This window comes from Podarcis gaigeae, assembly GCF_964106915.1.
Source record: "Podarcis gaigeae genome assembly, chromosome: 3".
In the NCBI taxonomy this organism is placed as follows: domain Eukaryota; kingdom Metazoa; phylum Chordata; class Lepidosauria; order Squamata; family Lacertidae; genus Podarcis; species Podarcis gaigeae.
In genome coordinates, this window is record NC_139680.1 from 73,708,581 (window position 1) to 73,733,573 (window position 24,993).

The window sequence follows — 24,993 nt, forward strand, 5'->3', positions numbered from 1 at the left end:
GTTGTTACAAAATTATGCTGCAAGACAAATGCAAGTGGACAACACTCCTTTGAGAGCAACAGTTCAACAAAGCAGAGTATTGTATTTCTCAAGAGGAAATGTCAAAAGAACTTTATCATCAGGCAGATTGATAACCTAGATAAATATGCCCGGCTCTGGATGCTCAGAACTGCCATTCTAGAAGATAACACTTCCTGGAATCAATTCAAAAGCAACCCTGGGCAGTGTTACACAAATCCTAACTTGTTGATATCTAAGGTTACGTTGCTTTTTTCTTTCATCCAAGCACAAAAGCAGGGGAAGTGAGATCTAAACCAACATCAACAGATTAAATAGTCACACTCCCAACACAGAGTGAAGCATGTGTGAACCTATTTCAGTCATTGGACTCAATCAAGTGCACTTCACTCCATGCTCGACTGTGGTCACTTGCTTCTTATTGCTGTTGACATGCAAGATGTTCAACACTGAGAACAACACTAGAAATATATCCTGAGCTACAGCTACTTTGTGTATTTTGGTTGCATATTAATCAATCTAATCGGGATATCTGTTGTGTTGGCAAGAATGCATCAGTACCCTCGTTACTGAGGATCTGATATTTTTGTTATTGAAAACTAAGGTTGTAAGACTGCACACTTCCATGGAAGTAAATTCCATTGAACTCGGTTGTTCATATTTCGGAATGTACAGGATTGCACTGTCAACTGTTGCACAACAGCAGCACATAATTTTCTGCGTTCATGCACCATGGTATTGAGGTAAGTTAGGTGGTTATTTTATCATTATTATTCAGAGAAAGAGAGAGAGATTAAATATAGTTATTGTGTGTCCTCAAACAGAATTAAACCTTTGTCTCTTTTGGTGAAAGAATTATTGTTGTTGTTTAGTTGTTTAGTCGTGTCCGACTCTTCGTGACGCCATGGACCAGAGCACGCCAGGCACTTCTTTCTTCCACTGCCTCCTGCAGTTTGGTCAAACTCATGCTGGTAGCTTCGAGAACACTATCCAACCATCTTGTCCTCTGTCGTCCCCTTCTCCTTGTGCCCTCCATCTTTCCCAACATCAGGGTCTTTTCCAGGGAGTCTTCTCTTCTCATGAGGTGGCCAAAGTACTGGAGCCTCAGCTTCAGGATCTGTCCTTTCAGTGAGCACTCAGGGCTGATTTCCTTAAGAATGGATACATTTGATCTTCTTGCAGTCCATGGGACTCTCAAGTCTCCTCCAGCACCATAATTCAAAAGCATCAATTCTTTGGTGATCAGCCTTCTTTATGGTCCAGCTTTCACTTCCATACATCACTACTGGGAAAACCATAACTTTTACTATGCGGACCTTTGTTGGCAAGGTGATGTCTCTACTTTTTAAGATGCTGTGAAAGAATAGTTTGATGCTAACTGTATGCTCTTCCTATCAGTTGTTCTGCTCACATATACAAGCCAGTTCCTGGATTCCATCACTTTGTCACATTCTAATGGGGCACAGACAGAGCTTGCCCAAAGCTTATCACACTCATCAGTCATGTTTATTTCATCAAAACCAAAGGTCATCACAAAAATGCCACATGCCAAAGGTAGACAAGACCTGGGTAATAATTAAAAGTAGACTACACTGGGGCTGAATTCACTTCTCATATGCTTTTTCTGACACCCAAGACCTTTCAGGGGAAAAAAAATCACACAATCAAACCTGTTAACATTTTTGTGTGAGGTTTGCCCATCTCCAGTGTGACTGGTCAAACTGTGACACAGGCAAGAGACCGTGCCTGTCTGAAGGTTACATAGGGTGGGTGAAACATAAAACTGGGAACCTTCCCAAATACAGCAGAAATACTTTAAAAATGTTTCTCCAAAGGAGATTAAATATTCAGAGGTGAGCACCCAGGGGTTCAGTACAATACTTTACATGCTTGCTCAGAGTTCCATTGTTTTCATTGCCTTAGAGTGCAGTTTGGCAGTTACACAGTTACTCTTTAAGACTAATGGGATTTAAAAGAAGTCTGATTGTATGGAAGCTTTTCACTGTAATCCAGCGTTTCTTGAACTTGGCTGCAAGGTATGCCGCTAAGCAGAGGAAGTAGGCAACCAGGTGCAATGCTAACAAAAAATCTGGACCACTTGAAATGGCTTTCATTTTTGCCTGGATGAAGGCCTTTATGTACAGCCGTCAGCCAACTTCTTTCCAAGTGCACATGGACCTGTTTCCATGCACGCAACACAAGCAGCAAATTTGGATTGCTTAAAACATGTCCTTCCCCTCACAGAAAAAGGTCTACCAACAGAGCCCAGATATGTGCAATTTCAGACCCAAGAAAGCCATGTGGATTTGGGAAGCTTTACAAAGGGTGCACAGCTCATAAAGAGGAGATCATTTAAGCTGGGTGCCCAAGGACTCAGCCCCAGCATCAATGCTGAACTTCAGGACGCTGTACTGAAATATAAACCATTGTTTTGCGATAACTCTGAGCTTGTGCAAAATGTGGTTTTGCCCCTGTCATTACACATCAGGGATGAGGTGTCAGAGATACCAAACAAGCTTGCTTCAGCATCTGCTTCCCCCATTAGAAACCAAGTGATTGAGAGGGATAAACCTTTTTCAACAATGGAGTCCATCCACCCATGAACAGGTCCTGTAAATTACAGTACCCTAGCATGAGACTGGCACTCAATGAACTGCATCTTTATCGCTGCCACCAGAGTTTAGTAAGTTTTTTTCATCACTACTGATGGAATGACAATGCTCCATCTTCAAACAGTGAACTTTCACTTACCGCAGCTAACCGTGGGAGAGTCCCAGCTGAGCATGCAGTTTTGCTCCATGGCACTTCATGATCTTCAAGATCTACTATAAATGCATGACCTTGCTGTAAATGGACTTGGTCCGTATGTCCATCTAGCCCAGCTGGGTGGCAGTGGCTATCCAGAGTCTCAGCCAGGACTATTTTCCAGAGCTATTACCCAAGATCTTTTAAAACCTGGTATTTGCCATAGCTGGGTTTCATGCATCGCCCTCCACCAATTTGCTTTCATGTCAGTCAGAGTCATGCTTGGGGAATTCAACCTTTGTGAATTCTGATACAAACTGCCCCGATCACTATCTCCCAGACTAAATGTGTGAATCAGAAAACATTGTTATTCCTTGGAGTGAACACTTCTCCAAATTCTGTAATAAGGTCCTCAGCATATTTTATAATAAAATACATTTAAAAACATAGGAAGCTGCATTAGACCATTGGGTCAATCTTGATCAACATTATCTAAACTGACTGGCAGTGGATCTCTAGGGCAGAGCTTTCCAAACTTTTCATTTTGATGACACACTTTTTAGACATGCATCATTTCGTGACACAGTAATTCAGTTTTGTGGGAATGTTGTGGATAGTAGGAGAGGATATGTTGACTAAATATTATCCTTCCTCACTCATGCTAGTGAGCTAGTAGTAGAGCACATTCCTTTGCACATTGCTGGAAGCAAGTTAACAGTTTGTTAGAATCCTTTAAATTAAGCAATCCAGTCTGGCTTGTCGAGTCTGGATTGTTCCTGGTAAAATTCCCCTTTATTTCCCTCTTAAAATAATAGTAACATGGAAGTGTTCTTTAAAAGTAAGAGTAAAGATGACTTACATTCAGTTCACAGTAGTTTCCTGAAGGCAGGCTTTAGTTTATAGTTGCAGTTACATTTATAGAGATACAAAGTGTGGCTTCCTCCTCTGTAGGGATGAGCCATGGGCTGCTGGCTAAGAGCCAGCAGAGAGCAAAAGGCAAAATGGAGAGAAGGGCATCAAGAAAGTATCAAGAGGAAGATGTCTGTGTGACTGGCCCTTTTATAGGGTCTACGCCAGGGTCACGCCCCTCTACCTGGTCACACACAGGGGAAGGATGCTCCAGACCAGGTGTGACAGGAAGTCCCCTGTGAGTCCACTCTGGGCAAACAGGAAATGTTGTATTTGACTGCTTCAGTGATGTTACATCCCACAAGTTTTACTAGCAAACCAGAGGTTAAACTAGCCCTTTCCAACCCCGGGAGGAGTGCTGCAAGCATTCATACAACTACACACTGCAGCTGACACACCAATGTGTCCCAACAGAGTTTGGAAAGTTCTGCTCTAGGGTCTCTCCCAGCCCTACCTGGAGCTGCCAGGGATTTAACCTGGCATGTTCTGCATGCAAGAAAGGTGCTCTGTCACTGAGCTATGACCTGAGAGCTGCATACATTGAGTCCAAAGCCATGCAACTCTGATATGGAGCAAAAAATGGACTCATCTATCCGTCCGTCTACCTTCAGATGACGATGATGAATAATAGAATTTGGTCCAACAGTGTTATGTTTTAAAAAAACCAAACCCACAAATGTTACTTTGGATATCATTAATAATATTTATTTTGGAAAAATAGTTTAAAAATGAATTTCTTCATTAACCAAAAAAAAAAAAACAGTAAAAAAACCTCAAATAACATTTTGCACAATATTCCATAAATACATTATATACAAAAAATATAGTCACATAGACCCGAAGTGCCTTTGTACATATTTACCAAAAAAATTAAATTATAAAAAAGAAACGTCACAAAATACTCAAGCTTTACAAATATCCTGAAAATATTTTTTTTACAGTTTTAAAAAAAATAACACACTTTTCCCCCACCTAGTAAAAACACATTTTAGTATAAAAAGGACAATAAAGGCAGTGTTTGTATCTCTAATTCAAGAAACGACTGGCTCATAAGAATCCAAAATATACACTTCAGGCAGTGCATGCTTCTTATGTAGGAATTAAGTCCGTTCATTTAAATATATATAGAAAAAAAAAGCAACTGACCATAGTGCAATGATAAATAGTCATAAAAGGCAGTGCAACAGGTATCTTTGAACACAGACCCTGGCCTAGTGTCCACCATGTATTATTTGCAGTCACTTTTGCTAACTTCAGTAGAGAACCAGCTCAGCCTGAATTTAGTTTCTCAGCAGCAGTCAGTGAAGGAATCTCTCTCCCTTTCTTGTTCAGCAGCATTCATTGGGGCATATCACCTTTGAAAATTGTTCCAAAACAACAATCTTGCCATATCGCCTTTCCTTTACACCTGCGTAAAGTTGGAGGGAGAGAAAGCAAGAGTGAATTGATGAAGGTACAAAAGAACAGACACAAGACCTCCCAGTACTATGCCAGATATAGAAAACAGGCGCTTGTCTGGTCACCTGCACTAAGCAAGCATCTCTTCCAGACAATTAATTTTATGGAAGTTGGTTCTTCCCTTCATGCCCCCAATAAGTACAGGTGGTTTAGCAGTATTTGTGTAGACTAAGCACTTAAGTGGAATTATTTGCAAGGCTGATGAATCTATCAGGCAAGAAGGAAGACTGGGAACAACAATTTGCATACAATCTTATACATTCTCAGAAGCAGATGCCTTGTAGGGTCTCCCCTTGAATCACAGCCCACCAGATGCCTTTCTCTTTAAGGACACATTTGTGATTTCGTACTACTAAAGTACCTAACCTAGTAACTGATGCAATCCACTGGAATCGGTAGGAGGCTTTTCGATAGCAATGGATACATACACAACCTATGGGGCAGTTTCCTTAGAACACAGAAAGCTGCCATTAGTCCATCCATGCCTACACAATAACAGGCTTACCGGCCCTACCTGGAGATTTTGGGGACTGAACTTGGGAACTTCTACATGCAAACCATGTTCTGTACCACCGAGCATAGTTTTATAGGCATCTACTCTGGAATTGCCCTACTTACTTTCCACCGGACTACTCCTATGTACTAAACCTATTAATTCCTCTTCAAGTCCCCAGTTGCAAAGAACAGCTTGAAGAACTGGGTTGCATCGGGAAGAACAATAGATTGCGGGATTCAATTAAGAACAACAATGCAAAGCCAGATCCAATTTCAGCTAGTCTAAGCTAGCACAGCATTGGTAAGCGGACGGAATCTGCTGGCTGACTCTAGTTAGCTGGGAAGTTGGATAGGTAAGTTTGCCTTTTGAGCACATTAGAGAATATACCCACCTCCGTTGCTATGATGCATTCATCTTTCTCTTCTGATATGACATACACCGACTGGTACTTTGTGTCTTTCGAAGTGGAGTATACCGATTCTGGCCGTTTCCTTTCAGACAGTTCACTACAAGCCAAAAAGAAAACAGGAGACAAGGATGAGACAGCTGCTTTGGCGACCAGCTTGAATATGCCGCCTGCACTTCGTAAGGGACATGCTGAAACCACCCCCTGCCACCCTCCTGAAACCTACCTCTTTAGTTGTACTGCGCCTTTCTCCTCTGCCTCCGAGTCGTATGTGTCGCACTTAGCTTCACATTTGCTGTGTTCCTCTTTAACAGAGTCCTCGTTCTTGAGTTCATGCACCAAATTGTAATCCACTGACGGGTACCGGGCTTTGTAGCCGTTTTTGTCCGCGTTATCACTGTGGAAGTCCACTTTCTTGTTGGTGTTCTTAATCTGGGTGGCGCCAATGACGCTGATGGAAATGTCCTTCTCTCGCTGGCAATTGGCCAGGTTGTTCATGGTCTCCGTCTCACTTCTGCATGGGTCGGGCTGCTGTTGCCTCTTCTGCATTTTGAGCCGGAAGCAGACAACCACAGTGGCGCAGCCCAGCAGCAACATCAGGACCAGGATAATCCCGGCGCATACTGCAATCCAAGGGAACTGCGAACTCTGCCCCTCGGTGTACTTCTCGGTGATGTCAACCGTCACTGCCCCCGGAGGCTGTTCGGGGAGCAAAAACTGGCAGTTCAGCCCCCCATAACCACGAGCGCACTCGCACACGTAGCGGTTGTTCCTCTCGTGGCAAGTAGCCCCGTTGTGGCAAGGGCTGTGTTCGCACTTGCTGACGGGAGTGCTGCAGTTCTTCCCACTGTAACCAGGAGGGCAGGTGCAAGAATAATCATTAACCCCATCTTGACAGGTCCCACCATTCAAGCATGGAAAGGAAGCACAATCGTCCACATTATTGTCGCAGTGTCTTCCGGTGAAGCCAGCTGGACATTGGCATATATAGGAATTCCCCAGATCAACACACTGAGCTCCTGCAAAACATCAGAGAGGACAAATGAGATCAGTATATAGCCCAGGAGTGACCATTTATCGCATTTGCAAAACTGCCTTTTCGCCAAAGAGCACGTGAGATTTTTCTATTTTATTCTAGCAACAATCCTATGAGGTAGATCTGGCTGAGAAACAGTGACCCAAACTTCATGGCCAAGTGGGGTCCTGACTCCAGATCTCACAGGGCCAAAAACAAACCTCTTATCCATTATACAACACATCTTTTCAGTTCCCAGTCCACAGCATCCTTTAAACAGCCCTGTCAGACCACACTTTTGCCCGATCTGCATTTGGATCATATTGTGTACTGATTAATTTCCCTGGGCCCAAGAGCCTTTCACATTGTTCCGAGGATGTACTTTGTGAAAATCCGATCTTCTCCACTGAAATGAAACTCGGCAAAATCTCTTTGGTTTTTCCATGCACGCTGCAAGATCCAATTCAATGGGTAAGATTGGATTTTTGAGAGGCACAGCCATGGCACAATAAGAAAAGCTTCCAGTCCCATTGGAATTAAATGGTACACAATATGATCAAAATGCAAGAGAAAGTATGGATAATCCCTGAAGTTATGCAGTATTCACAGCCTCACAGCATACTACTTCATTGTGTAGGAAAGCAAGGAAAACATAGCCCAAAGAGATGAGCCTTTGTAACGGTAGAAAACGCAGGGGAAGCCCAGTACCATCAAATGTCTTATTACAGGGCTTACTTTCAGCTACAGGATTGCAGCTTCACTCTGACACACGCAGTTGGCAGGCTGCCTTCAAGGCATGATGAAACATATTGCCCACTGAGATCCATCTGAACTGAGGCTTTAAAAGGAACTTGTAAAAATAACTTGAAAAAAAAAAAAGATCCACAGGCCTTTTAGGTGTACTCTGTTATCAGCCAGTTTTATGGTTCTTACTAGAAACAGTTTTGAATTATTTACAATGGGGTGGGAAACCTCAGGCCTAGGGGTCATATGCAGCTCTCTGGGCCTCACTTTACAGCCCTGGGGACTCTACCCAGGCCATGTCCTCTAGGCTGCAGCCTCCCTGGTCCTGCTCCAAATCTTTCTCTTATGGTTTTACCTGGCTGGAATGTGTCCTGGAAGTGTGATAACACCTTTTGCTTGCCTGGGTGGAGGATGGAGAGTGGTATGTGTCTGGCCCACACCTGCTTCAGCCACTTCCATTACTGGAAGTTGCCCCCAAGGGAATGTGGTCCCAAGGCTGGAAAAGCTCCCACCAGCCACCAGCCCCCCCTTTTATCATGACTACTTCTTGATGAGGTGTGTCTAGGATTCTAGTGGGCATTTTGTATTTGGTTGGTTATGTGATTTTATTGCTTAGGAGCTGCTCTGGGGGTCTACAGAAAGGCAAGATAAGGATTTGGAAAACAAATAAATGAAATGGTTTTGCGGTCGCCATACTTCACTGCTCCGGCGTTTCAAAAGGGTGTGTTCTACATAGAAAACAAATGTCCAAATCTGGTGACCCAATTCTTAAACACACAGAGGAGGACATATAGTGAGGGTATGAAGCTGGTCCAGATCATTTCTTAAAAACTGAACCACAACAGAATCTGAAGCATAAGCATAACCTTACTTACTAAACTCAAGACAAAAGTGCAATTACAAAGAACAATCAGAGAATAGGAAGTAGTCCGTCTGATGCCAATTCGCTCAGCTGAAAAGCAGAAGATCAAACTGGTTCTGCTCTCTATACTCATTGCTTAAGAACATATGACAGGAACAATTTGGGAAGAGCAACAGGAATGGACAGGGGGATTCCGTCTAAGTCTTTGGGTCCATTTAGATATTTAGCAGAAAGAGCCAAGCAGCCATTTCCTAGACTGCACTACTTCAAACCACTTTGGGGCTGGGGCGGGGAGCAGAAGAGAAGAGTTCTCATGGGTGTGAATACTTCCTCATATTTAAAAGTTAAAAGCCTGCCTGTACACCACAGGGAGAAGGGGGGGCAGGAGATGGCTCTCTTTCCTGACATGCTAGGTTTTCCTTGTTTAAGGAGCATCATTTGGGAGAATAAACTTTCAAGCATGCAACCTTCCAGCCACAGGCCGAGGAGCGATTTATTCAACTGAAAAGGGAAAACTGACACTGTTGAAAAACACAGCATTTATACTAGGCAAGACAGATGCGCAGAACAATCCTTTGTGTGTCTACTCAGAAATAAGAGTTACTGACTTCAATGGGAATTACTCCCAAGTAAACATGCATAAGATTGCAACTTTTTGAAGTTACATGAAAGAGTCTTGCTGAGTCAGGCTAGTGGACAACCATACGCGGGGGGCAGGAGGGGCGAGCAGCAAAGCACCATTTTGCTGCGGGTCCTGTTTCTTCTCTGTCTTTCATTTTCAGGGCTCCAGTTATAAACCACCTTGAGCACTTCAGGATAGCCATCGCAAAAATTCTATCCAAAAGTAAATGCCCCCTTCAAAAGATGTCAAGCCAATATTCACCCACTGTGAATTTTTAGAAAGATGCTGCTAAGTTTGTGGGTTTTTTCCCCCTGACTTGGGAGAATCCAACCCAAGGCCACGGCACACTTCAGAGAAAGCCCCACTTGAACAATTTGGGCCTTCCTTCTGAATAAGCATGCATAACTGCATACACCTCTCGTGACACTACTTGACTTGGATTAGATCTTACTCTTCCCTCTGCTAAAACGGGAATTCACATTATGGGGCATTAAGTGAACCTCAATGGGAAGTTCATTCACTTCCCCTGAAAGTTACACAAACTTAAATGGGAAGTTCATTCAACTTTTCATTGACGGTCATGGCAAAATGCTCATTAGTCTTGAACGGATCAGTCAAAGACTGGTTTAGCTTACCATTAGCACAGGGACTGGAGCTGCAATAGTCAATTTTCTTTTCACAGTTAAATCCAGAGTAACCCACTGGGCAACGGCAGCTGTATCCACCTTCCGGGTTGTCTGTGCACCGCCCTCCATTGAAACACGGACCATCAGCACAAGTCATTGCTCCCAACTCACAGTTTTTACCATAGAAGCCAGGTGGACAGGTACAAGAATAGCTGTTCTCAAGATCCTGTTGCAAAGAAGAGTGTGGTGTTTAGAAGCCTATATTGCATACTGAGATTACCGTAAGCATCTCTTAAAACTACTTTTCTTAAAAAATAAATAAATAACATTTGAGAAACTTACGGTACAGCTCCCTCCATTCTTGCAAGGATTGGCATCACATTCATTGATTTCAATCTCACAGTTGGCTCCGGTGTAGCCAGGACGGCAAGAACAGGTGTAGCTCCCTTGGCCAGTGTTGGTACAAGTGGCACCATTCTTGCAAGGCTTGTGGTGAGTACAGTAATTGAGATCTACAGAAGATTAAAAATAAGAGGCATGTCTGTAAGGACACACACGGTTTCGCAAGGACATTACACAGCTTCCAGAAGCAACTCCACTGTAAGTTATTCCCAGGTAAGCATGCATAGGATTGCAGTCTGAGTTCAAGGAGGATCAAGTCATGTTACTATGAAAGGTGAAGAACTTACCCTGGTTACAAAAGAGACCGCCCCAGCCTTCCTGACAGTTGCACTGCCACGGCTGTTGACAGGTACCATGAAGGCAACCTGGGTACCGGATGCACTCGTCACAGTAGCGCCCCTGCCAACCAACTCGGCATCTATTTTAAAAAATAAAAAATACCAGACTATCAGTACAGGAAATCCTACCACAAACTGCAAACCCATTGAAGCTAAAAACAAAAACCCCAGGGGGGAAAACTTCCTTAACAATCAAGGAAGCCATATTCCTAAACTATTAATAGATGCTTCTTTCGCAGCCTGAATACAGAATTTTCCATTCCATTCAAGCTCTTTGATTTGAATGGAACTCATTTCGGAGCGTAAAGTGCTTAAGATGGTGGCCTTGGTTTATTATTGATCACACTTCCGCCCTTCCTCCAAGACGTTCTGAGCAGTATGCATGGGATGATCCCATTTGATCCCACCAACCCTGTATCCTGAAAGATCTCCTAAGGCCAACTATTTTCGTAATTTAGAAGAAATTTAGACCCAGGTCTTTTCCTAAATACAACACTCAATCTTCTATTCTACAGCATGCCAGCTCTCCACTAGATTTGGTTACTGGAATTGCAACACTCCATTGCCTCATTATTGCAGCTATCATTTAAGCGATTGTAATTTTTGCCAGGGCTTCAAAAGGTCGTCAAATTTGAACTCATTATGGCTAAAATCCTATGCACTCCTGCTAGGAAGTGAGCCTCATCCGAACACTTCATTTCCTAGTGAAAGCTGAACAAGACAGAGATGTAAGCCGAGACTTTGGAGGGGGGGAATGTTTCAATTTCTGGATTAATACTTTGACTTCATATTATTGGGACATCTCACCCAACCATCGGGCAAAACTTCTAAGGCATTTCATGTCATCTATTTGGGATTCTCAGATCGAATCTGCAGGCAGGAGGGCTGGGATGGGAGGGGCAGAGGAAGAAGAGCTCCAAAAACTTACTTGCATTCCCCAGGCTTGTCGCAAAATCCATGCTGCTCATCACATCCAGGCAAGCAAATTGCTGAAAAACACAAAGGAGCAGAAATGTACAGATAAGCCTTGGGGGGGGGGAGTGCAGAGTGAGTCAAACTCCTTTCACTAGGGCTGAGTTGGTAACAGCAGCTGAATTCAACTCTGGCGTATTGATCTTGCTTAATAACTGGGTCCTTTACTTATCACCAGGGATGAACATTCCCCTTAATACAGTTGCCCATGGACAAAAGAGACCTCACAATTGCTCCCATCCGCCTTTTCTTCCCGGCAAGGGTCAGAAGTCCTCTCCCTCCACCCCCCACCCCGCCAGTCTATGCACACAGCTCCTCCTCTTGCTGTCCTCAGAGTGTGTGTGTGTGTGTGTGTGTGTGTGAGAGAGAGAGAGAGAGAGAGAGAGAGAGAGAGAGAGAGAGCGCGCAGATAAGGGTGGACAGCTGGTGTGCAGGGTGCCAGCCAGGACAGCTGCTCTATTGTCTATTCTCTCCCAGCAGCTGCCCCACTGCAACAATACCCCCAACCTCCTGCGGCCAATCAGGGCCAAGATGTGCTTCCCAAACAGCCTATCCCTGCCCAGATCTAATCTATGGCACGCGCAGTGATTTTTCTTCTTATTCAAATAAATAAGTCCAAAGTTCTTTCACACACCCAAAAAGGGAGGCGGGAGTGAAGAGTCCTAGGGAGTGCACACACACACACACACAGCAATGGCAAAGAAGTAAGCAGGCCAGCAGGAGGGAAGACTTCTGCTCATTACTTTGCCTGGTTATGGAACTCATTAAGCAGGCACTGCAAGTTTTAATTCAACAAAGCAAGCCAGAGACAATGACGAGCCCCCGAGAAGGAGAAACAGAAGACGAGGAAAAGCTGGGCCGATAATCAGATTGTCTCAAAAAAAGTGAACTGAATGGGCAGCGGGAGTGGGGGTGGGGAGGGCAAGCAGGCCTATGAGGAAAGCCTGCAGTTTGTTTATTTATTTCCTCTGCTTCTAGGGTGACATCACCCCCATTGGTCGAAAAAAAAGGTGGCATGTATTCTAACTCGCTCCTCAAACTCAGCTTATTAAAAAGAAAAAGAAGGACGGAGACACAGTCAGTCTACACCAGTAATACAAAGGGGCTTCAGAAGGCAACATCAACTAAGGAGTCAAAGGGAATATTTTCCTAAAGCCATTTTATTCTGCACTCCTCCACGTCTAATGCGAAAGGAGGAGGCAAGAAGACTAAGTGTTATGATGGGAAACACAAGCCCTCTGTTTGCTGCATTGGCTCAGAATTCTGCCCACCCTCTCTGCACAGATACTGAGCCTGGGCAGTGTCAATCCATTCAACAGTGTTTTCTTTTTTTAAAAAAGCACACCCATACAAACAGCGGCAATTACATTGGACACATCTTATCACAATGGCAAGGATCCAACGTACTACTTTAGACACACCCAAGGGCTTGGGGCATGCCCAGTGGCCTTTGTAAGCTTTTGTTTTCTTTGGAATAGCACACAGCCATACCATATCACACTCTGCTTTGGGAAATTCCCTCAGGTGGCATGGTGGAGTGCCAAACCCATTGGAACATGTGGAGCTTGTGGGTTCAACTTTCAGATCCTGGTTTGTTGATGTTTTGGTACAGCTCCAGACCATTTGTTGGTGTTATTGCCAACCCTGGCTCACTAGGTTTGGACAAGGACATTCAAATTTTTTCTTGCCAGGCTATAAAATGAAGCCGCATGCCTCCAAACTCCCATGGGGATCCATGGAAGGGCGAGGGGAGAACAGTCCTCCTACCACCAATGAACTATAATCCCGAAATTCCCACTTTTAAATTTTTTTTAGAAAAGGATTATAACATTTGTAGATCCCAAGAAAGGAGACAATATGTGCAGACACCTCATTTTTGATGAGCACCTGGCCTGCTCACTGCCTTTTAGTGCTCCACCCCAGGAAAATACACCATTCCTATGGACACCCATGTTTCCTCCACTATCATTGCTGCTATCAATGACATTACCAGAACTGAAACTAAGAACTCAAAAACTAAGTAAGACCTTAAATAAACAACCATATGGGATGCAATTCAGATGTCACTGAAGTCAAGGAAAGAATGTGGGGGTTTGCATTTTAGTGTGGGGGTTGCATTTTCTGGCACCTTCGAGTCAACCAACTTCAACACTTCCCTTGAATTTCTCTGTGTGTGTGTGTGTGTGCGGTGTGTTTGTTCTTTACTCCTCCCACAATTATGCTGGCCTGATCTTTGGAAGAGGGGGATAGTCTTTAACAACTTAAAAAGTGCCAAGTGCAGAAATGCAGCTGTCAATCAGCAGAATGACTTTTAGGAATGTTTCAAAGTGTGTCCTTGATTTTCATCTTTGTTTTGTGTACTAACCTTGGACCCTCCAGGTGTTTGAGGACCTCTGGTTTGAAGCTGGGGTGGGGAGAGGCAGAGGTTCCCCACCCCTTTTAGAGAATGTTGGCATTCTGAGTTGGAAATGTCAATGCAAATTTAGCATACTGACTCTAGCACTTAATGCCACCATGAGCCTTATCTCTTATGCAATAATAGGGAAAGTCCTCCCTCTGCTAATAAAACAAGAAGTTGTGACTGAAAAAAGGGGGGGACTGATTGGGCTGCTAAATAGCGATTAAACTATTTGACTACATTCGGTTCATAGGTTTGCTATGCAATGTGCATGCTAAATAACTAAGAGGGGATTAGCTATATTAGACTTGACACTATTGATTAACAATCATGTTATGTCACACAGGGCAAGAACTTGGTGAAGCTGTATGCATTTTAATGTGCATTACAAGCAATTCTATGCATATTTACTCAGAAGTAAGTGTCTCTGTGTTCAATGGTCCTTTACTCTCTGGCAAATGTGTTTGGGACTGCAGCCTAATCTACTATATGTATAGAATGTGTTTACTGTTTACGTTAGTGGATGCTCTTAATTTTTTTGGAATTTGGAAAATGTTTAAATAAAGAAAAAGAACTAAAAGTCGAGAATGTGTTGCAGGCACTGCCATAAATTCTGTAAATTAATAGTAAGTCTAATACCCTACAGTAGGAAAAGGCAGCATGTCACATTTATTGGTGTATTTGTTCAGAAAAGCCCTTGCTGCAAAATTGCCAATTCAGATACATGCAGTTGTTTTGATGCTCACAGTCAATAGATAAGACAGGCTGCAGGAATTTTGTAGAAATGTGTATGTTTTAATGTGTACTATAATGCTATTAGCCCAATTGGTAACATAATACTATGTTAGTCAGACACCTTGGTTGCCACTGTTCACCTACCATTAAGGTGGCGTTAGGAATTCTGTATCTGCTAGGCCTGGGGTTGGGAATAAAATGCTCTAAATATTTGTCCAAACCTTCTATGTGGCTCCCATAATTATTTTGCTGATTTGCCCTGAAGGTGATGTTTACTTTAGGTCAGGTTCCTGAATTCTGCACCTTTGGATTTTCGTTGGCATTTTCTAAAGATCAAATCCAGCCAGTGTCAAGCACTTTCAAATTCCACTGATTTCAGTGGGACAGCCAAGCACCTGTTTTACTCTCCCAATAAAAGTCATGCAAATCCAAAGTGTTGGCTGCATCATGTCCATAACTTTGCTGACAGGAAGTCTCCTAACGCCTTGCACCTTCTTCTTTCTCTAGGAGCTCATCATTTTTTTGTAATTCTAATATATTATATTTTATCCTTATTCCTTAAGGACTACAGATTCAGGATTTCATTATATCATTGTTGGTATGTGGCTTTTTTAAATTCTCCCTAGCAAGCACACTCCTTTCTGAATGGGACATGTCTGCACCAATGCATGAGTGAGGAAGAGAGAGAGAATTGGTGGCACCAAAGAACTTTAGAAAGACAAATGAGGATTTCCTTGAGGACACTCACGGTCAGTGCAGTACTGCCCCTTCCAGCCAGGATTGCAGACCTTCTCCCCACGCTCTCCACAAGTGAAGTGGCCAAAGGCATCATCCCTGGGGCGGCAGAAGACAGAACAGCCCTCTCCGTAGTAGTGCTCATCACACACAAAACGGTAGGAATACTTGAGGTCAGTGCGGCCACTGCTGTGCAGGTCCTGGGACCATTCTTCTCCAACAGTCAAATGTCTCTGCGTAGCCAGGCGGCTAATGAGGCGTTCTGGATTCTCTGCAAAACAGAAGGCAGGGGGTGGGGGAGCAGAGAGAGAGAGAGAGAAAGAGAGAGAGAACAGGAATGCAGTTAAATAAATTGAAAGTTTAAGATTACACTGGAAATTCAGGGAGGAGTGAGAATTTTTTAAGCAGGTATGGAAAAGCTATAGGTTGCCACTGATCCTGAACCCAGGTAGAATTGTCCCACTGACTCCAGTGGGACTTCCTTATAAATAAGTGGCTGCTATTGGGACTGGAAAAGTTCACTAATTGGAAAAGCAGGCATATCATGGACCCATAAAGCAACAGCCCTGAGTGGAACTTGGAAAAAGTCATTTACCTGTGTTGAGATCATCAGGGGAGTCTGTGTGCAGCGCTTCAATGATGAGAGAGAAAGTGCCCTGGAAAATAAGATTTTTAAAGAACACAGAGAAAACAATGAGAGCAAACGTCTACAGTCAGCAGAAATAATATGGTCACAGGAGGGGCAGGAATATGTGTGGCCAGCCAGCGTGACTCTCTGATCCCCTGACTCCAGCCTGTTTTCACTTTCCTCAAGGAAATGGCAGAGCTTTTTGAAAAGTTGCTTCCTGGCCTGTTTTTTCAGCCTGCTCCGCACAGGATGTGGTGTTAAAAAGGAGCAGAGAGGGGAAAGTGGGGGAGGGAGCGGGAGAAGGGGCATCACTGTCAGCCTTCACACTTTTTCTCTCCACACTGCCTGAGAGGTAATGGGCTGGAGGAGAAGATAGTGGGGTAGATGAAGCCTTTGGGAATTCCGGGCAGAAATGACAATGACATAGCCATTTCCATAATGGGAAGGCAGGGGGAATGAAGCCGCAATAAAGTATTTGCAGCCACCCCTATTATCACCCTCCCTCCAGCTGACTGGCTGAGGCCGCTAATGAGACACAAGCTGGCCCTGCCAACAGTATTGCGAGGTCAGAACTGCTCTCTCTGGAGCACTAATCTGGCTTCACTCCTCGCAAAGCAGGGAGTTGCAGATACATTATGACACTAATGTGCCGATTCTGAAGTCAGGAGGTCGCTTTGCATTAAAAAGCATCTAGCAACCTTGGCAGCAGCAATCAGCCATTAGCTTGGCAGGAGCATAAGCAAAGATCTCAAGGAGCAAGGGCACATCGTGGGGAGTTGGGGGGAAGCCTGGATTTGTGAAGCAGACACTCTTTTGAGCTGCGCTGTTGCATCAAAGGCTACAAATAAACACACACACACACAAAGCTCTCTTCCCGATTCCATCCCTGCTTCTGAATCCACAGTCCCACCCCAGTTCCCTAACCCCATCCTAGTCTTGACAAGCACTGGAAAGGTTAAAACGCCTAGTTAAAAAGCAAGTTCCCCCCAGTCTTCTGCAGCAGCCTTATCTGACCATGAGCATGCGCTCCCTAATCTGGAATCCTAAAAGTGCACTTACACACAGGGAGCGGCAATTCTAATCTGTATTTGTTCAAACAACACTAGGGGGGCGTATTTAAAAGTGTTTTGTAAACAAGGAGACCAAAGAGGGAAGCGATGGTTCCTTTCCTTAGCTTACGCTGCTCCCCGCCCCCGCCCCCCCCCCCGCGCAGCCTCCCTGTTCTTTACCCCCCGTAACGGAGGCCCGGGTGAACTTACCGGCCAGGTGAAGCCGAAGGGGAAGCGGATGGGGTTGCTGAAGGAGGGGTCGCTGCTGGCGGCGTTGTCGGGCACGCTGAAGGAGTTGGCCCCCAGCACCGGGGTGATGGAGCTGCCGTAGGTGCAAGGCGGCTCCGGGGACACGCTGGCTTGGTAGTGCTTGAGGCAGACGCGGAAGAAGGTCTTGCAGTCGCACTGCTGCAGCCCAGGCGCCGCGCCGCCCCTGGGCACGGCGCCGCCGAAACCCTCCCGGCAGCAGTTGCGGTTGCCCAGAAGCCCCTTCTTGTTGACGAACTCCTGCAGCTTCAACTCGAACACGCCGGAGCTCCAGACCTGCAGGAGGAAGCGGGAGCGGGAGCCACCATTAGCAACTTGGGGGGGGGGCACGAGAGGGGAGCTCTTGGCCCTCGGAAATGGAGCCGCAAATTGGCGATTGGGAGGCGAGCGCCCAGAGGGGGGCGGAGCAAATTTATCAATGGAAGTTCTGCACTGATTCCAGGCGGGGGGGGGGGGGGAGAGAGAGCGGCTGCGTTCGCGCAACGCACCTCCCGCAGAGCACAATGGCCAGGCCCCCCGCCGCGTCGAACGCAGCCGCCGAATTGTCAATGGCGAAGCTCCCCATTGATGGCACCTCGCGGCGCTCCGACAGGGGGCACCTGCGCGGCGGAGTTCGCGTGCCCCGTGTACCGGAGTTCCGCTAATACTGGGGCGCCAGCAAAAAGCCACCGAGGTGAACTCTCGTTCTCTCTGTGCCGCCCGCGTGTATGTGTGAACGCGAGCGCACGCGTGCAGACGGTCCTCCACTAAAGCGAGGGAGGGGGCGACAGGAACCCATGGGGTGGGGGAGAGAAGGGCAACGCTTCGTTACAGATCGCCACCACCCTCCGCCCTCGGTAGCCCTTCAAGTTTCCCGGAGAGGTGCAACGCGCCAACTTCTCCTATCTACGATGCCTTGCGGGTTTCAAGAGGATTGTCAACACGACCGCACGCGCGCAGACATGCATTATATACAGCCGGTGCTTACCTGGCAGGGAAACTGAAGCACGCAAAAGACCACTAGAGTCAGCGTGGACTGGCCTCCCATTCTGAGAGGGAGTGAATTGCCCGAGGGGAGATATTGGGGCTTCTTCCCTTGCCGTCCCTTGGGGAAAAGGCAACCGCAAAACAGCAGGGGCGTCTTGACAAGAAGATGGGTCCCGACAAACCTCTCGCTCCCTAGCCCGGCCGGAGGGGAATTAGAAGGGAGATGGGCGAGTTTCAAGTCTCTAGCTGTTTTCCCGTCGATGCGGATTTCGATACGCCCTTTGGATGACTGACAGCTCTTTGGGAGGCGATTGTTTTTAAAGATGAATTAGGCTCGAGGCGCAACTTTTACCCTCCTCTCGGCTTTTCCTCTTCCCGGCGACAGTTCTGGGCGGCTTCGTTGCGCTTCGCTCCTCTTCTCCCACCAAAGGAAGAGAAGAGCCACTTAATTCCCAGAGGCGGAGAAAAGGCTCCCCAAAGCAGATTAAAATAATCAACGATCTGGAAATCCCTCCGGGGACGAGAAGGAGATAATTCCCGGTGGCTTCGGGCGAAGAGGGCAAGAGGGGTTTTGCTTTGGGCTGGTGGTCTGGGGGTTTTTTTCCTCTCTTTTTTTAAAGGGGCGGCGGCGGTTTGGACGGGCGTGTGTTTAAGCTTTGCAGTGGGTTGTCAAGCAGCCGCCTTCAAATCCCCCGGGTTGCTGGTCGCCACTTTCTGGCAGAGACCTGCGATCAGTCTGTTTCGTTTTCTTGAAGGAATCCAAGCCCCCGGAAAAAAGGAAGGCAAAAGAGGCTTGGCTCGTTTCAGCAGCTACTCGAGAGCAGCTGACTGGCGGCGCCCGCGTGAGAGTGTGCGCGCTTCCCGGGTCTCCCCTCTGTGGTTCTAGGTGTGGGTGATCTTTGCTTTCGCCTTGGATCTGGCAGGCTGTCGGCTTTCCCCCCCCCCCTCTCTCTTGTCCCCCCCTTTTTTTTTGCTCGCTCGCTTGCTCTGTAGCGCTACGGATCTGCCTGCGGTCGGGCGCCTGCCTGCCTTATATCTCGCCGGCCGCCTGCATAGCTAATGAGATGCAAATGAGCAGCCCCCCAATCTGGCGAGAGCGGCCACAAAGGAACCACTTTTCCAAGCCCTCCTCTCAATGGATCGCCAAATGGTCAGTGAGCTGTAAAATGGGCAACCCTCCGCCTCTTCCCCTCCCCTGCGGCTCTCACAAAAAAAGTGAGGGGGGGTTCATTTACATTCCTGCAAATTTGGAAGCTGCAAGAATCAACCTTCTTTCCCCCCCCCCCTCCACACTTTTCCCTTCTGCTTTCAGGGGACGGTCACACCCAGACACACACGACCGACCTCTCTTCCACTCACGTCTGAACGTTATAAGCGCAGGAGAAACTCAGGCTCCCGCAGGAAAACAAGCCGAGACTCAGAACGTCTTAAAAGGTGTAAATGTAACACGCACGTTTTTGTTTTGTTTTTTAAAGTACATTCTTGGCAACGACATCTATCCGCCGCTAAGGATATCCTTCAACCCAGGGAAGGAACCAGATCAGCGTTACGCCCGGCTGAAACCGAACACCTTGAACCTGGCACGTGGGGCCACTGTGATATTTTTGAGGGTTTATAAATGCCCCCATCTGGAGGAGGGAGGAGAGCGAGCGAGACAATCGCGGCGAGCAAAGTTGTAGTTGTGGGGTGTGTTCTTTTAAAGTTCCCTTCAACGTGGCTACCTATGTGAGAGGTGTTCTTGGGGGAGCAAACCGGGGGGCGGGGGCGGCGGGAAATAAATTTCGAGGACGCGGCAGGACCTCCTGGATGGGTTTAAGTTCCCCAAAGTATCGAGAGCACTTCGGAATCTGCGCGCTCCCTTTGCTGATCATTATGCGGCACACACCCCCGAGACTCTCATGCTCAAACAATCCGGGAAAGACCCATGTGTTAAGTTCCAGGCGGGGAAGATGCGGGGGGGGGGGGGGGAGCTTGGCTGGGTAAACAGTCCTGCTTTTTAAAGACCCAAAAAGAAACACACACCCCTCCTCCCTTCCCCTGGATTCTTGGTGAACTGCATGGAACGGCTCCACTTCCCCTAGGATGATGATGATGAAGAAGATCGCCATTCCTCTTTCACTCTATCTCTCTGCCTTTTTCCTCCTTGAAGCTTAGTTTTTCATTTTTTTGAAGGGGAAAAAAGTGAGTTTGGTGTGTGTCGTTCGCGTGGCTGTCATTAAGGCAGTTTGTTATTATGTGAGGCCTGCATCAGTTGGCCCTTTGTGCTCTCAGCTGTATGGTAATGTAGGCAGCACCTGCTCCTTGCACAATACAAACGAGAGAAAGAGCTCCCCTCGGCGCACGCTACTGCCTCTACAACAATGTGCACACATTTTTAAATAAATCCCTTCCAGCCTTCCTTCCCCTCCCTACCTAAAAAAAAAACAACTTTATGCCAACCGTCACCTTATTATTATTTTTTACACATCCATCAGACACTGGAGCTTTTGTGTTGGTTAACACACACACACACGGGGGATGCTGCCGCTGCCGCCACTGATAGAGCAAGTCTTATTAGTCTCCCTTGCTTCCTGATGGTAGAAGCGTAGGATTTGAACACACAAAGTTTGAAGGTGACTAATTTCGACTTGATGAGGAAAGGGAGGGGGCCCGAGGAGACAGAGAAGGCGACTCCCCCCCCCCACTCCACTCTCCCCACCTTCCTTGGTTTGGGCCTTGTTACAAAACACCTCTGTAAACAAGCAAACAGCAAAGGCTAGCCTGTTGTGCTTCATTGGAATGCAAGGTGTAACTGTCTGTGTAAATGTCATTTGAATTGCAACAGAGCTTTTCAGGGGGCTGCTGAAGCTGGTGGGCAAGGAAGAGTATTGGGCCACAATGAATGCCCTGTAGGTGTGGCTTGCTCATTCTTCTTTATGGCCATTTTGGAAGCGTGTTTTTGCAGGAGGAAATGTGACTTTCATTGAAGCAGATGTCTTGATCAGAAATTATTTTACCATGGAAGGAAGTGGGGGAGGGAGCACGAAAGGAGTGGGGGGAAACACACGATCTAAAACACTTCTTCAAGTTGCTGGTGAAGGTCAATTAAAAGAAAATCACTATTTGAATGTGCATTGAAGAAGATGAGTCTGTCATTCCAAGCCGTTGATGTTGCCATTAAACCTGGAGACTTCCAACTGAATATAGTAGGCCAGTATTGATTCTGCAACAGACATTGGCCCCTAAACACACAGTTCTTCCCTGCAAAGTAGCAACAGATTTGGTCCTTTCTTGCATTGATTCACACATTAGAGAGGCAGCCTGGCTCAGTGGCAGAGCACATCCTTTGTAAGCAGAAGGTCCTGGCTTTGGTCTCAGGTGTCCTGGCTGGCATGGGCCTGCTTGAACGTCATTGTCAGCCCTGCCAGAAGAAGAAGAAGAGTTTGGATTTGATATCCCGCCTTTCACTCCCTTTAAGGAGTCTCAAAGCGGCTAACATTCTCCTTTCCCTTCCTCCCCCACAACAAACACTCTGTGAGGTGAGTGGGGCTGAGAGACTTCAAAGAAGTGTGACTGGCCCAAGGTCACCCAGCGGCTGCATGTGGAGGAGCGGAGACACGAACCCAGTTCCCCAGATTACGAGACTACCGCTCTTAACCACTACACCACACTGGCTCTCTCACTACACTCACACTGCCAGAAGATGGTACCAGGCCAGACTTGGTATAAGGCAACTTTGTGGAGTCCTCTTACTCTAAGCTGACTTTGCCTTTATTTAAACCCTCAGCATGCTTTGTCAGCCATGTCAGGAATTCCTGCTGGAGAATTTTTCTCCACCGACTAGCAGCAAGTTTCAGAAAGGGGACCTCCCAGATCCTACCTGGAGATACTAGCGAGTGAACCTGGGACCTTCTTTATGCAGAGCAGAAGCTGAGCTACAGCCAATGTTGTCTTGCTAGATCAGACAACAGCCGTCCAGTGCAGCATTCCAAGAGATGCCTTCTGGAAATTCACAAGAAGTCATTGAGGGAGATAACGCAGAGAGAGATTTCACCTTTCATACCCTTCCAAGAGATTCTTCCTTCCTTCTTCCTAGGTAGGTTTTTCCTAAGGTTCAATTCAGCTGATCTCCTTGGAATTTTAAGCCATTGATTATTGTTCTAGCGTGAGTGGATAATTGTCCCCCTTGCTAAGATACTTTAAGTGTATTTTCTCTATCTTTCTCTCCGGATTCTGGTTGCCTCATATGCTTCAGGAAAAGAAGAGCGATCCAAAGCTGACATTGGATACTGACAAAAAGGCAGACAAGAAGGAGATTGTGTGTTTTGTTGGAGATTTAAGTTGACTGAGAGGTTGGTGAGCAGATACATTTCTATCCCACTCTTTCCCCAAGGGACTTAAGGGTGACATAGGTGGGATTCCTTCCCCCTTCCCAACAACCTTAAGAGGTAGGTTAAAGGTAAAGGGACCGTCAGACTCTGGGGTTGCGGCGCTCATCTCACTTTGTTAGACTGAGCTCATAACAGACTCAAGGCTACTCGGCCATCTTTATATTTCAGCAGGAATTTGAACCTGGTGGTGCTGAGGTATCCCGCAAGACAAGACAAGCTAACCAAACCAACGGAGAACTAACATGAAAGGGAATACTAGTGTGAAGCATAAGCACAGCTGCTGGAGCACGAAACCTGAATGCAGTAAATAATTGAACGAGTCACACAAGGTGTGTGCGAGTTTTCACAGACACAGTCAGCAAATCCTCAAGGCTTTTTCTTTTCTTTTTGCAGTGTATGTATTCTTAAGTGCACTAGTGAAAACAATCTCACTGAGTGCAGTGGATTTTGTTTCACCATGACCTGTTTAGAACTGGCACACCTGGGCAGTTTAAGGGGAGGAGGGAGATGACATAGCATTTTGAAACAATTGCTTGAAAAACCTGCATGCTCCCATTTAAATCCAGAGTGACGTTTAGATGCATCTTTCTCCAGATGTATATTCATCACACACATTATGGTTTTATACTGTTTGTTCTGGACCTGGTTGGTTTGCACATGCGAGAGCTCCTCTCTCCTTCGGCCCAGTCCCACAAACTGGAAGAAAATTGCAGTAATGATGCTGTAGCTTTTTGCTTCCAGGAAGCTTATAGATTTCCAGAAGTCATTGCAGCAGTTATCTCTTGGGACAGCAACCAAGAGGAATGGACAGGTGTGGACAAGAGGACAGTAAGATGCTGTTCCATAACCCCTGCCTTCCCCCATTCCTCTGTCCTGCACTTTCTTTGGGATTCTTTGGGAACCACAAATGAGATGAAGTACAATGTGTATGTGTATATATCACCACCAGCTTGAGCTGTGTAACCAATGCATTCTCTTGCCAACTATCAGTCAGGCTGGAGTGCAATCTATTTATTTTTTTTAAAGACTTCTCAAGCCTCATTCCCATTCATGTCTTGCGCAAGAGAAGCTCCCCATAGTTTTTTATAAGGCATTTGCCAACATTGTGAGGGAGGGAGGAGGGAGAGAAGGAGCGGGTGATGGAATTCTCCCTTTGCTGGATTTGCAGATTTAGGATCCACTGTAGATTCAGCTTGGAAAGGCGAGTGGGGAGGGGGGGATTTCGCTCATTTACATTCCTGTTTTGGAAGGAGTGGGAATCAAAAGTTAAACACGCGCAGGGGCTGAAACCCTTCCCTTTCCCCTGGATTCCCCCACCCTTCCCGAAAGAACCCCCAAAGTCTCTCCGAATCTTTTTAACCACCCTCCCTTCGCTCTCAAGGATTTGTTAAACTGACGCGGCGCAGATTTCTCGATTAGGCCCGCAAAGCGGAACTGAAAGGCGTCGTAAAATCCGTCAGAATCCTGCCCAAAGCGCTTATTCTCTTCCAACTTAATTTATGCCACGCGATTCTGTATCGGGGAAATCAAGCAGAAAGTTCCTTTTCTTGACTCTCCCCTCCTCCTTCTCTCTCCCCCCCCCCGCCCCGATTCCTTGCTTGTGTGTCCTCCCCCCCCCTTCTCTTTCAGATGCTGCTGTGCTAACGGGGAGACTGTTTAACTTAAGTGTTTCTATAGGAGGCTGTTGTAGTTTAACTCCTGCCCACCAGTAGCTGGGCCGAACAAAGGAGGGACTCGAGGTCTAACCATTCATCCTTTCTCTGCGCTTTAATTTTCATTGATTTTGAAGACAAGGGGAGCCCTCAGGGATTCGAGCTGAAGGGGGATGACACGCCTTTAGACGCGATCAACCCCCTAGCCAGCCATCTGCTCCGAACCAAATGGCGTTTTTTCACTCCCAGTTCCTGCGTGTCTCTATACTCCCCTCTCTCACACTTCCAGTCCCGGAGGAGGATTCTCTCTCTTTCTCCCACCCCCCACCCAGCAAAGGCAGCTTAAGTTAGAAGTATGTTGAATGGACTTTATCCTTCATTCCCCCCCACCCCGTCGTTTTTATTTGCGGCGCTTGGGAAGACGGCAGCAGAAAAGGCCATAAATCCTTACCTTCCTCATTAAGGCCGCGCCGCAACCCCTTTTTAAATACTTTTTGATTCCTCAGCAAATTTACTGTACAACGCCGAGCTCATTAGCCAGCGGAGGAGACATTAGCGGGAGACAAGGAGAATTTGTCCC

General features: G+C 46.3%; 1 protein-coding gene and 1 long non-coding RNA gene across 3 annotated transcripts; one reads left to right on the forward strand and one right to left on the reverse strand.

The window, feature by feature from the left end:
* Nucleotides 1-4,355: 4,355 nt before the first annotated feature.
* On the reverse strand, nt 4,356-19,395 carry DLL1 (delta like canonical Notch ligand 1). Its single transcript, XM_083732345.1, has 11 exons — nt 18,393-19,395; nt 17,369-17,701; nt 16,077-16,137; nt 15,495-15,752; nt 11,570-11,630; nt 10,591-10,721; nt 10,244-10,413; nt 9,911-10,127; nt 6,259-7,051; nt 6,018-6,132; nt 4,356-5,080 (listed from the first exon to the last, which is right to left on the reverse strand). The coding sequence occupies exons 1-11, from the start codon at nt 18,450-18,452 to the stop codon at nt 5,075-5,077; spliced, it is 2,205 nt and encodes a 734-aa protein (XP_083588471.1). The 5' UTR covers nt 18,453-19,395; the 3' UTR covers nt 4,356-5,074.
* LOC310841608 lies at nt 17,731-23,124 on the forward strand. Of its 2 annotated transcripts, none has more exons than XR_014562598.1 (3): nt 17,731-18,098; nt 19,704-20,077; nt 22,632-23,124. It is a non-coding gene; the product is annotated as an uncharacterized lncRNA (long non-coding RNA). The 2 variants fall into 2 exon arrangements; XR_014562599.1 differs by lacking the exon at nt 17,731-18,098 and adding an exon at nt 19,408-19,541.
* Nucleotides 23,125-24,993: the final 1,869 nt, after the last annotated feature.

Bases quoted from the DNA above. Each gene is read 5' to 3' on its own strand.
- DLL1 (XM_083732345.1), bottom strand. From the start codon at position 18,452: ATGGGAGGCCAGTCCACGCTGACTCTAGTGGTCTTTTGCGTGCTTCAG. The intron at 11,631-15,494 runs GTGAGTGTCCTC...TGTGTTTTTCAG, and splicing joins GGGGCAGTACTGCACTGACC to CAATTTGCTTGCCTGGATGT. The intron at 10,722-11,569 runs GTAAGTTTTTGG...TTTTTAAAATAG, and splicing joins GACAAGCCTGGGGAATGCAA to ATGCCGAGTTGGTTGGCAGG.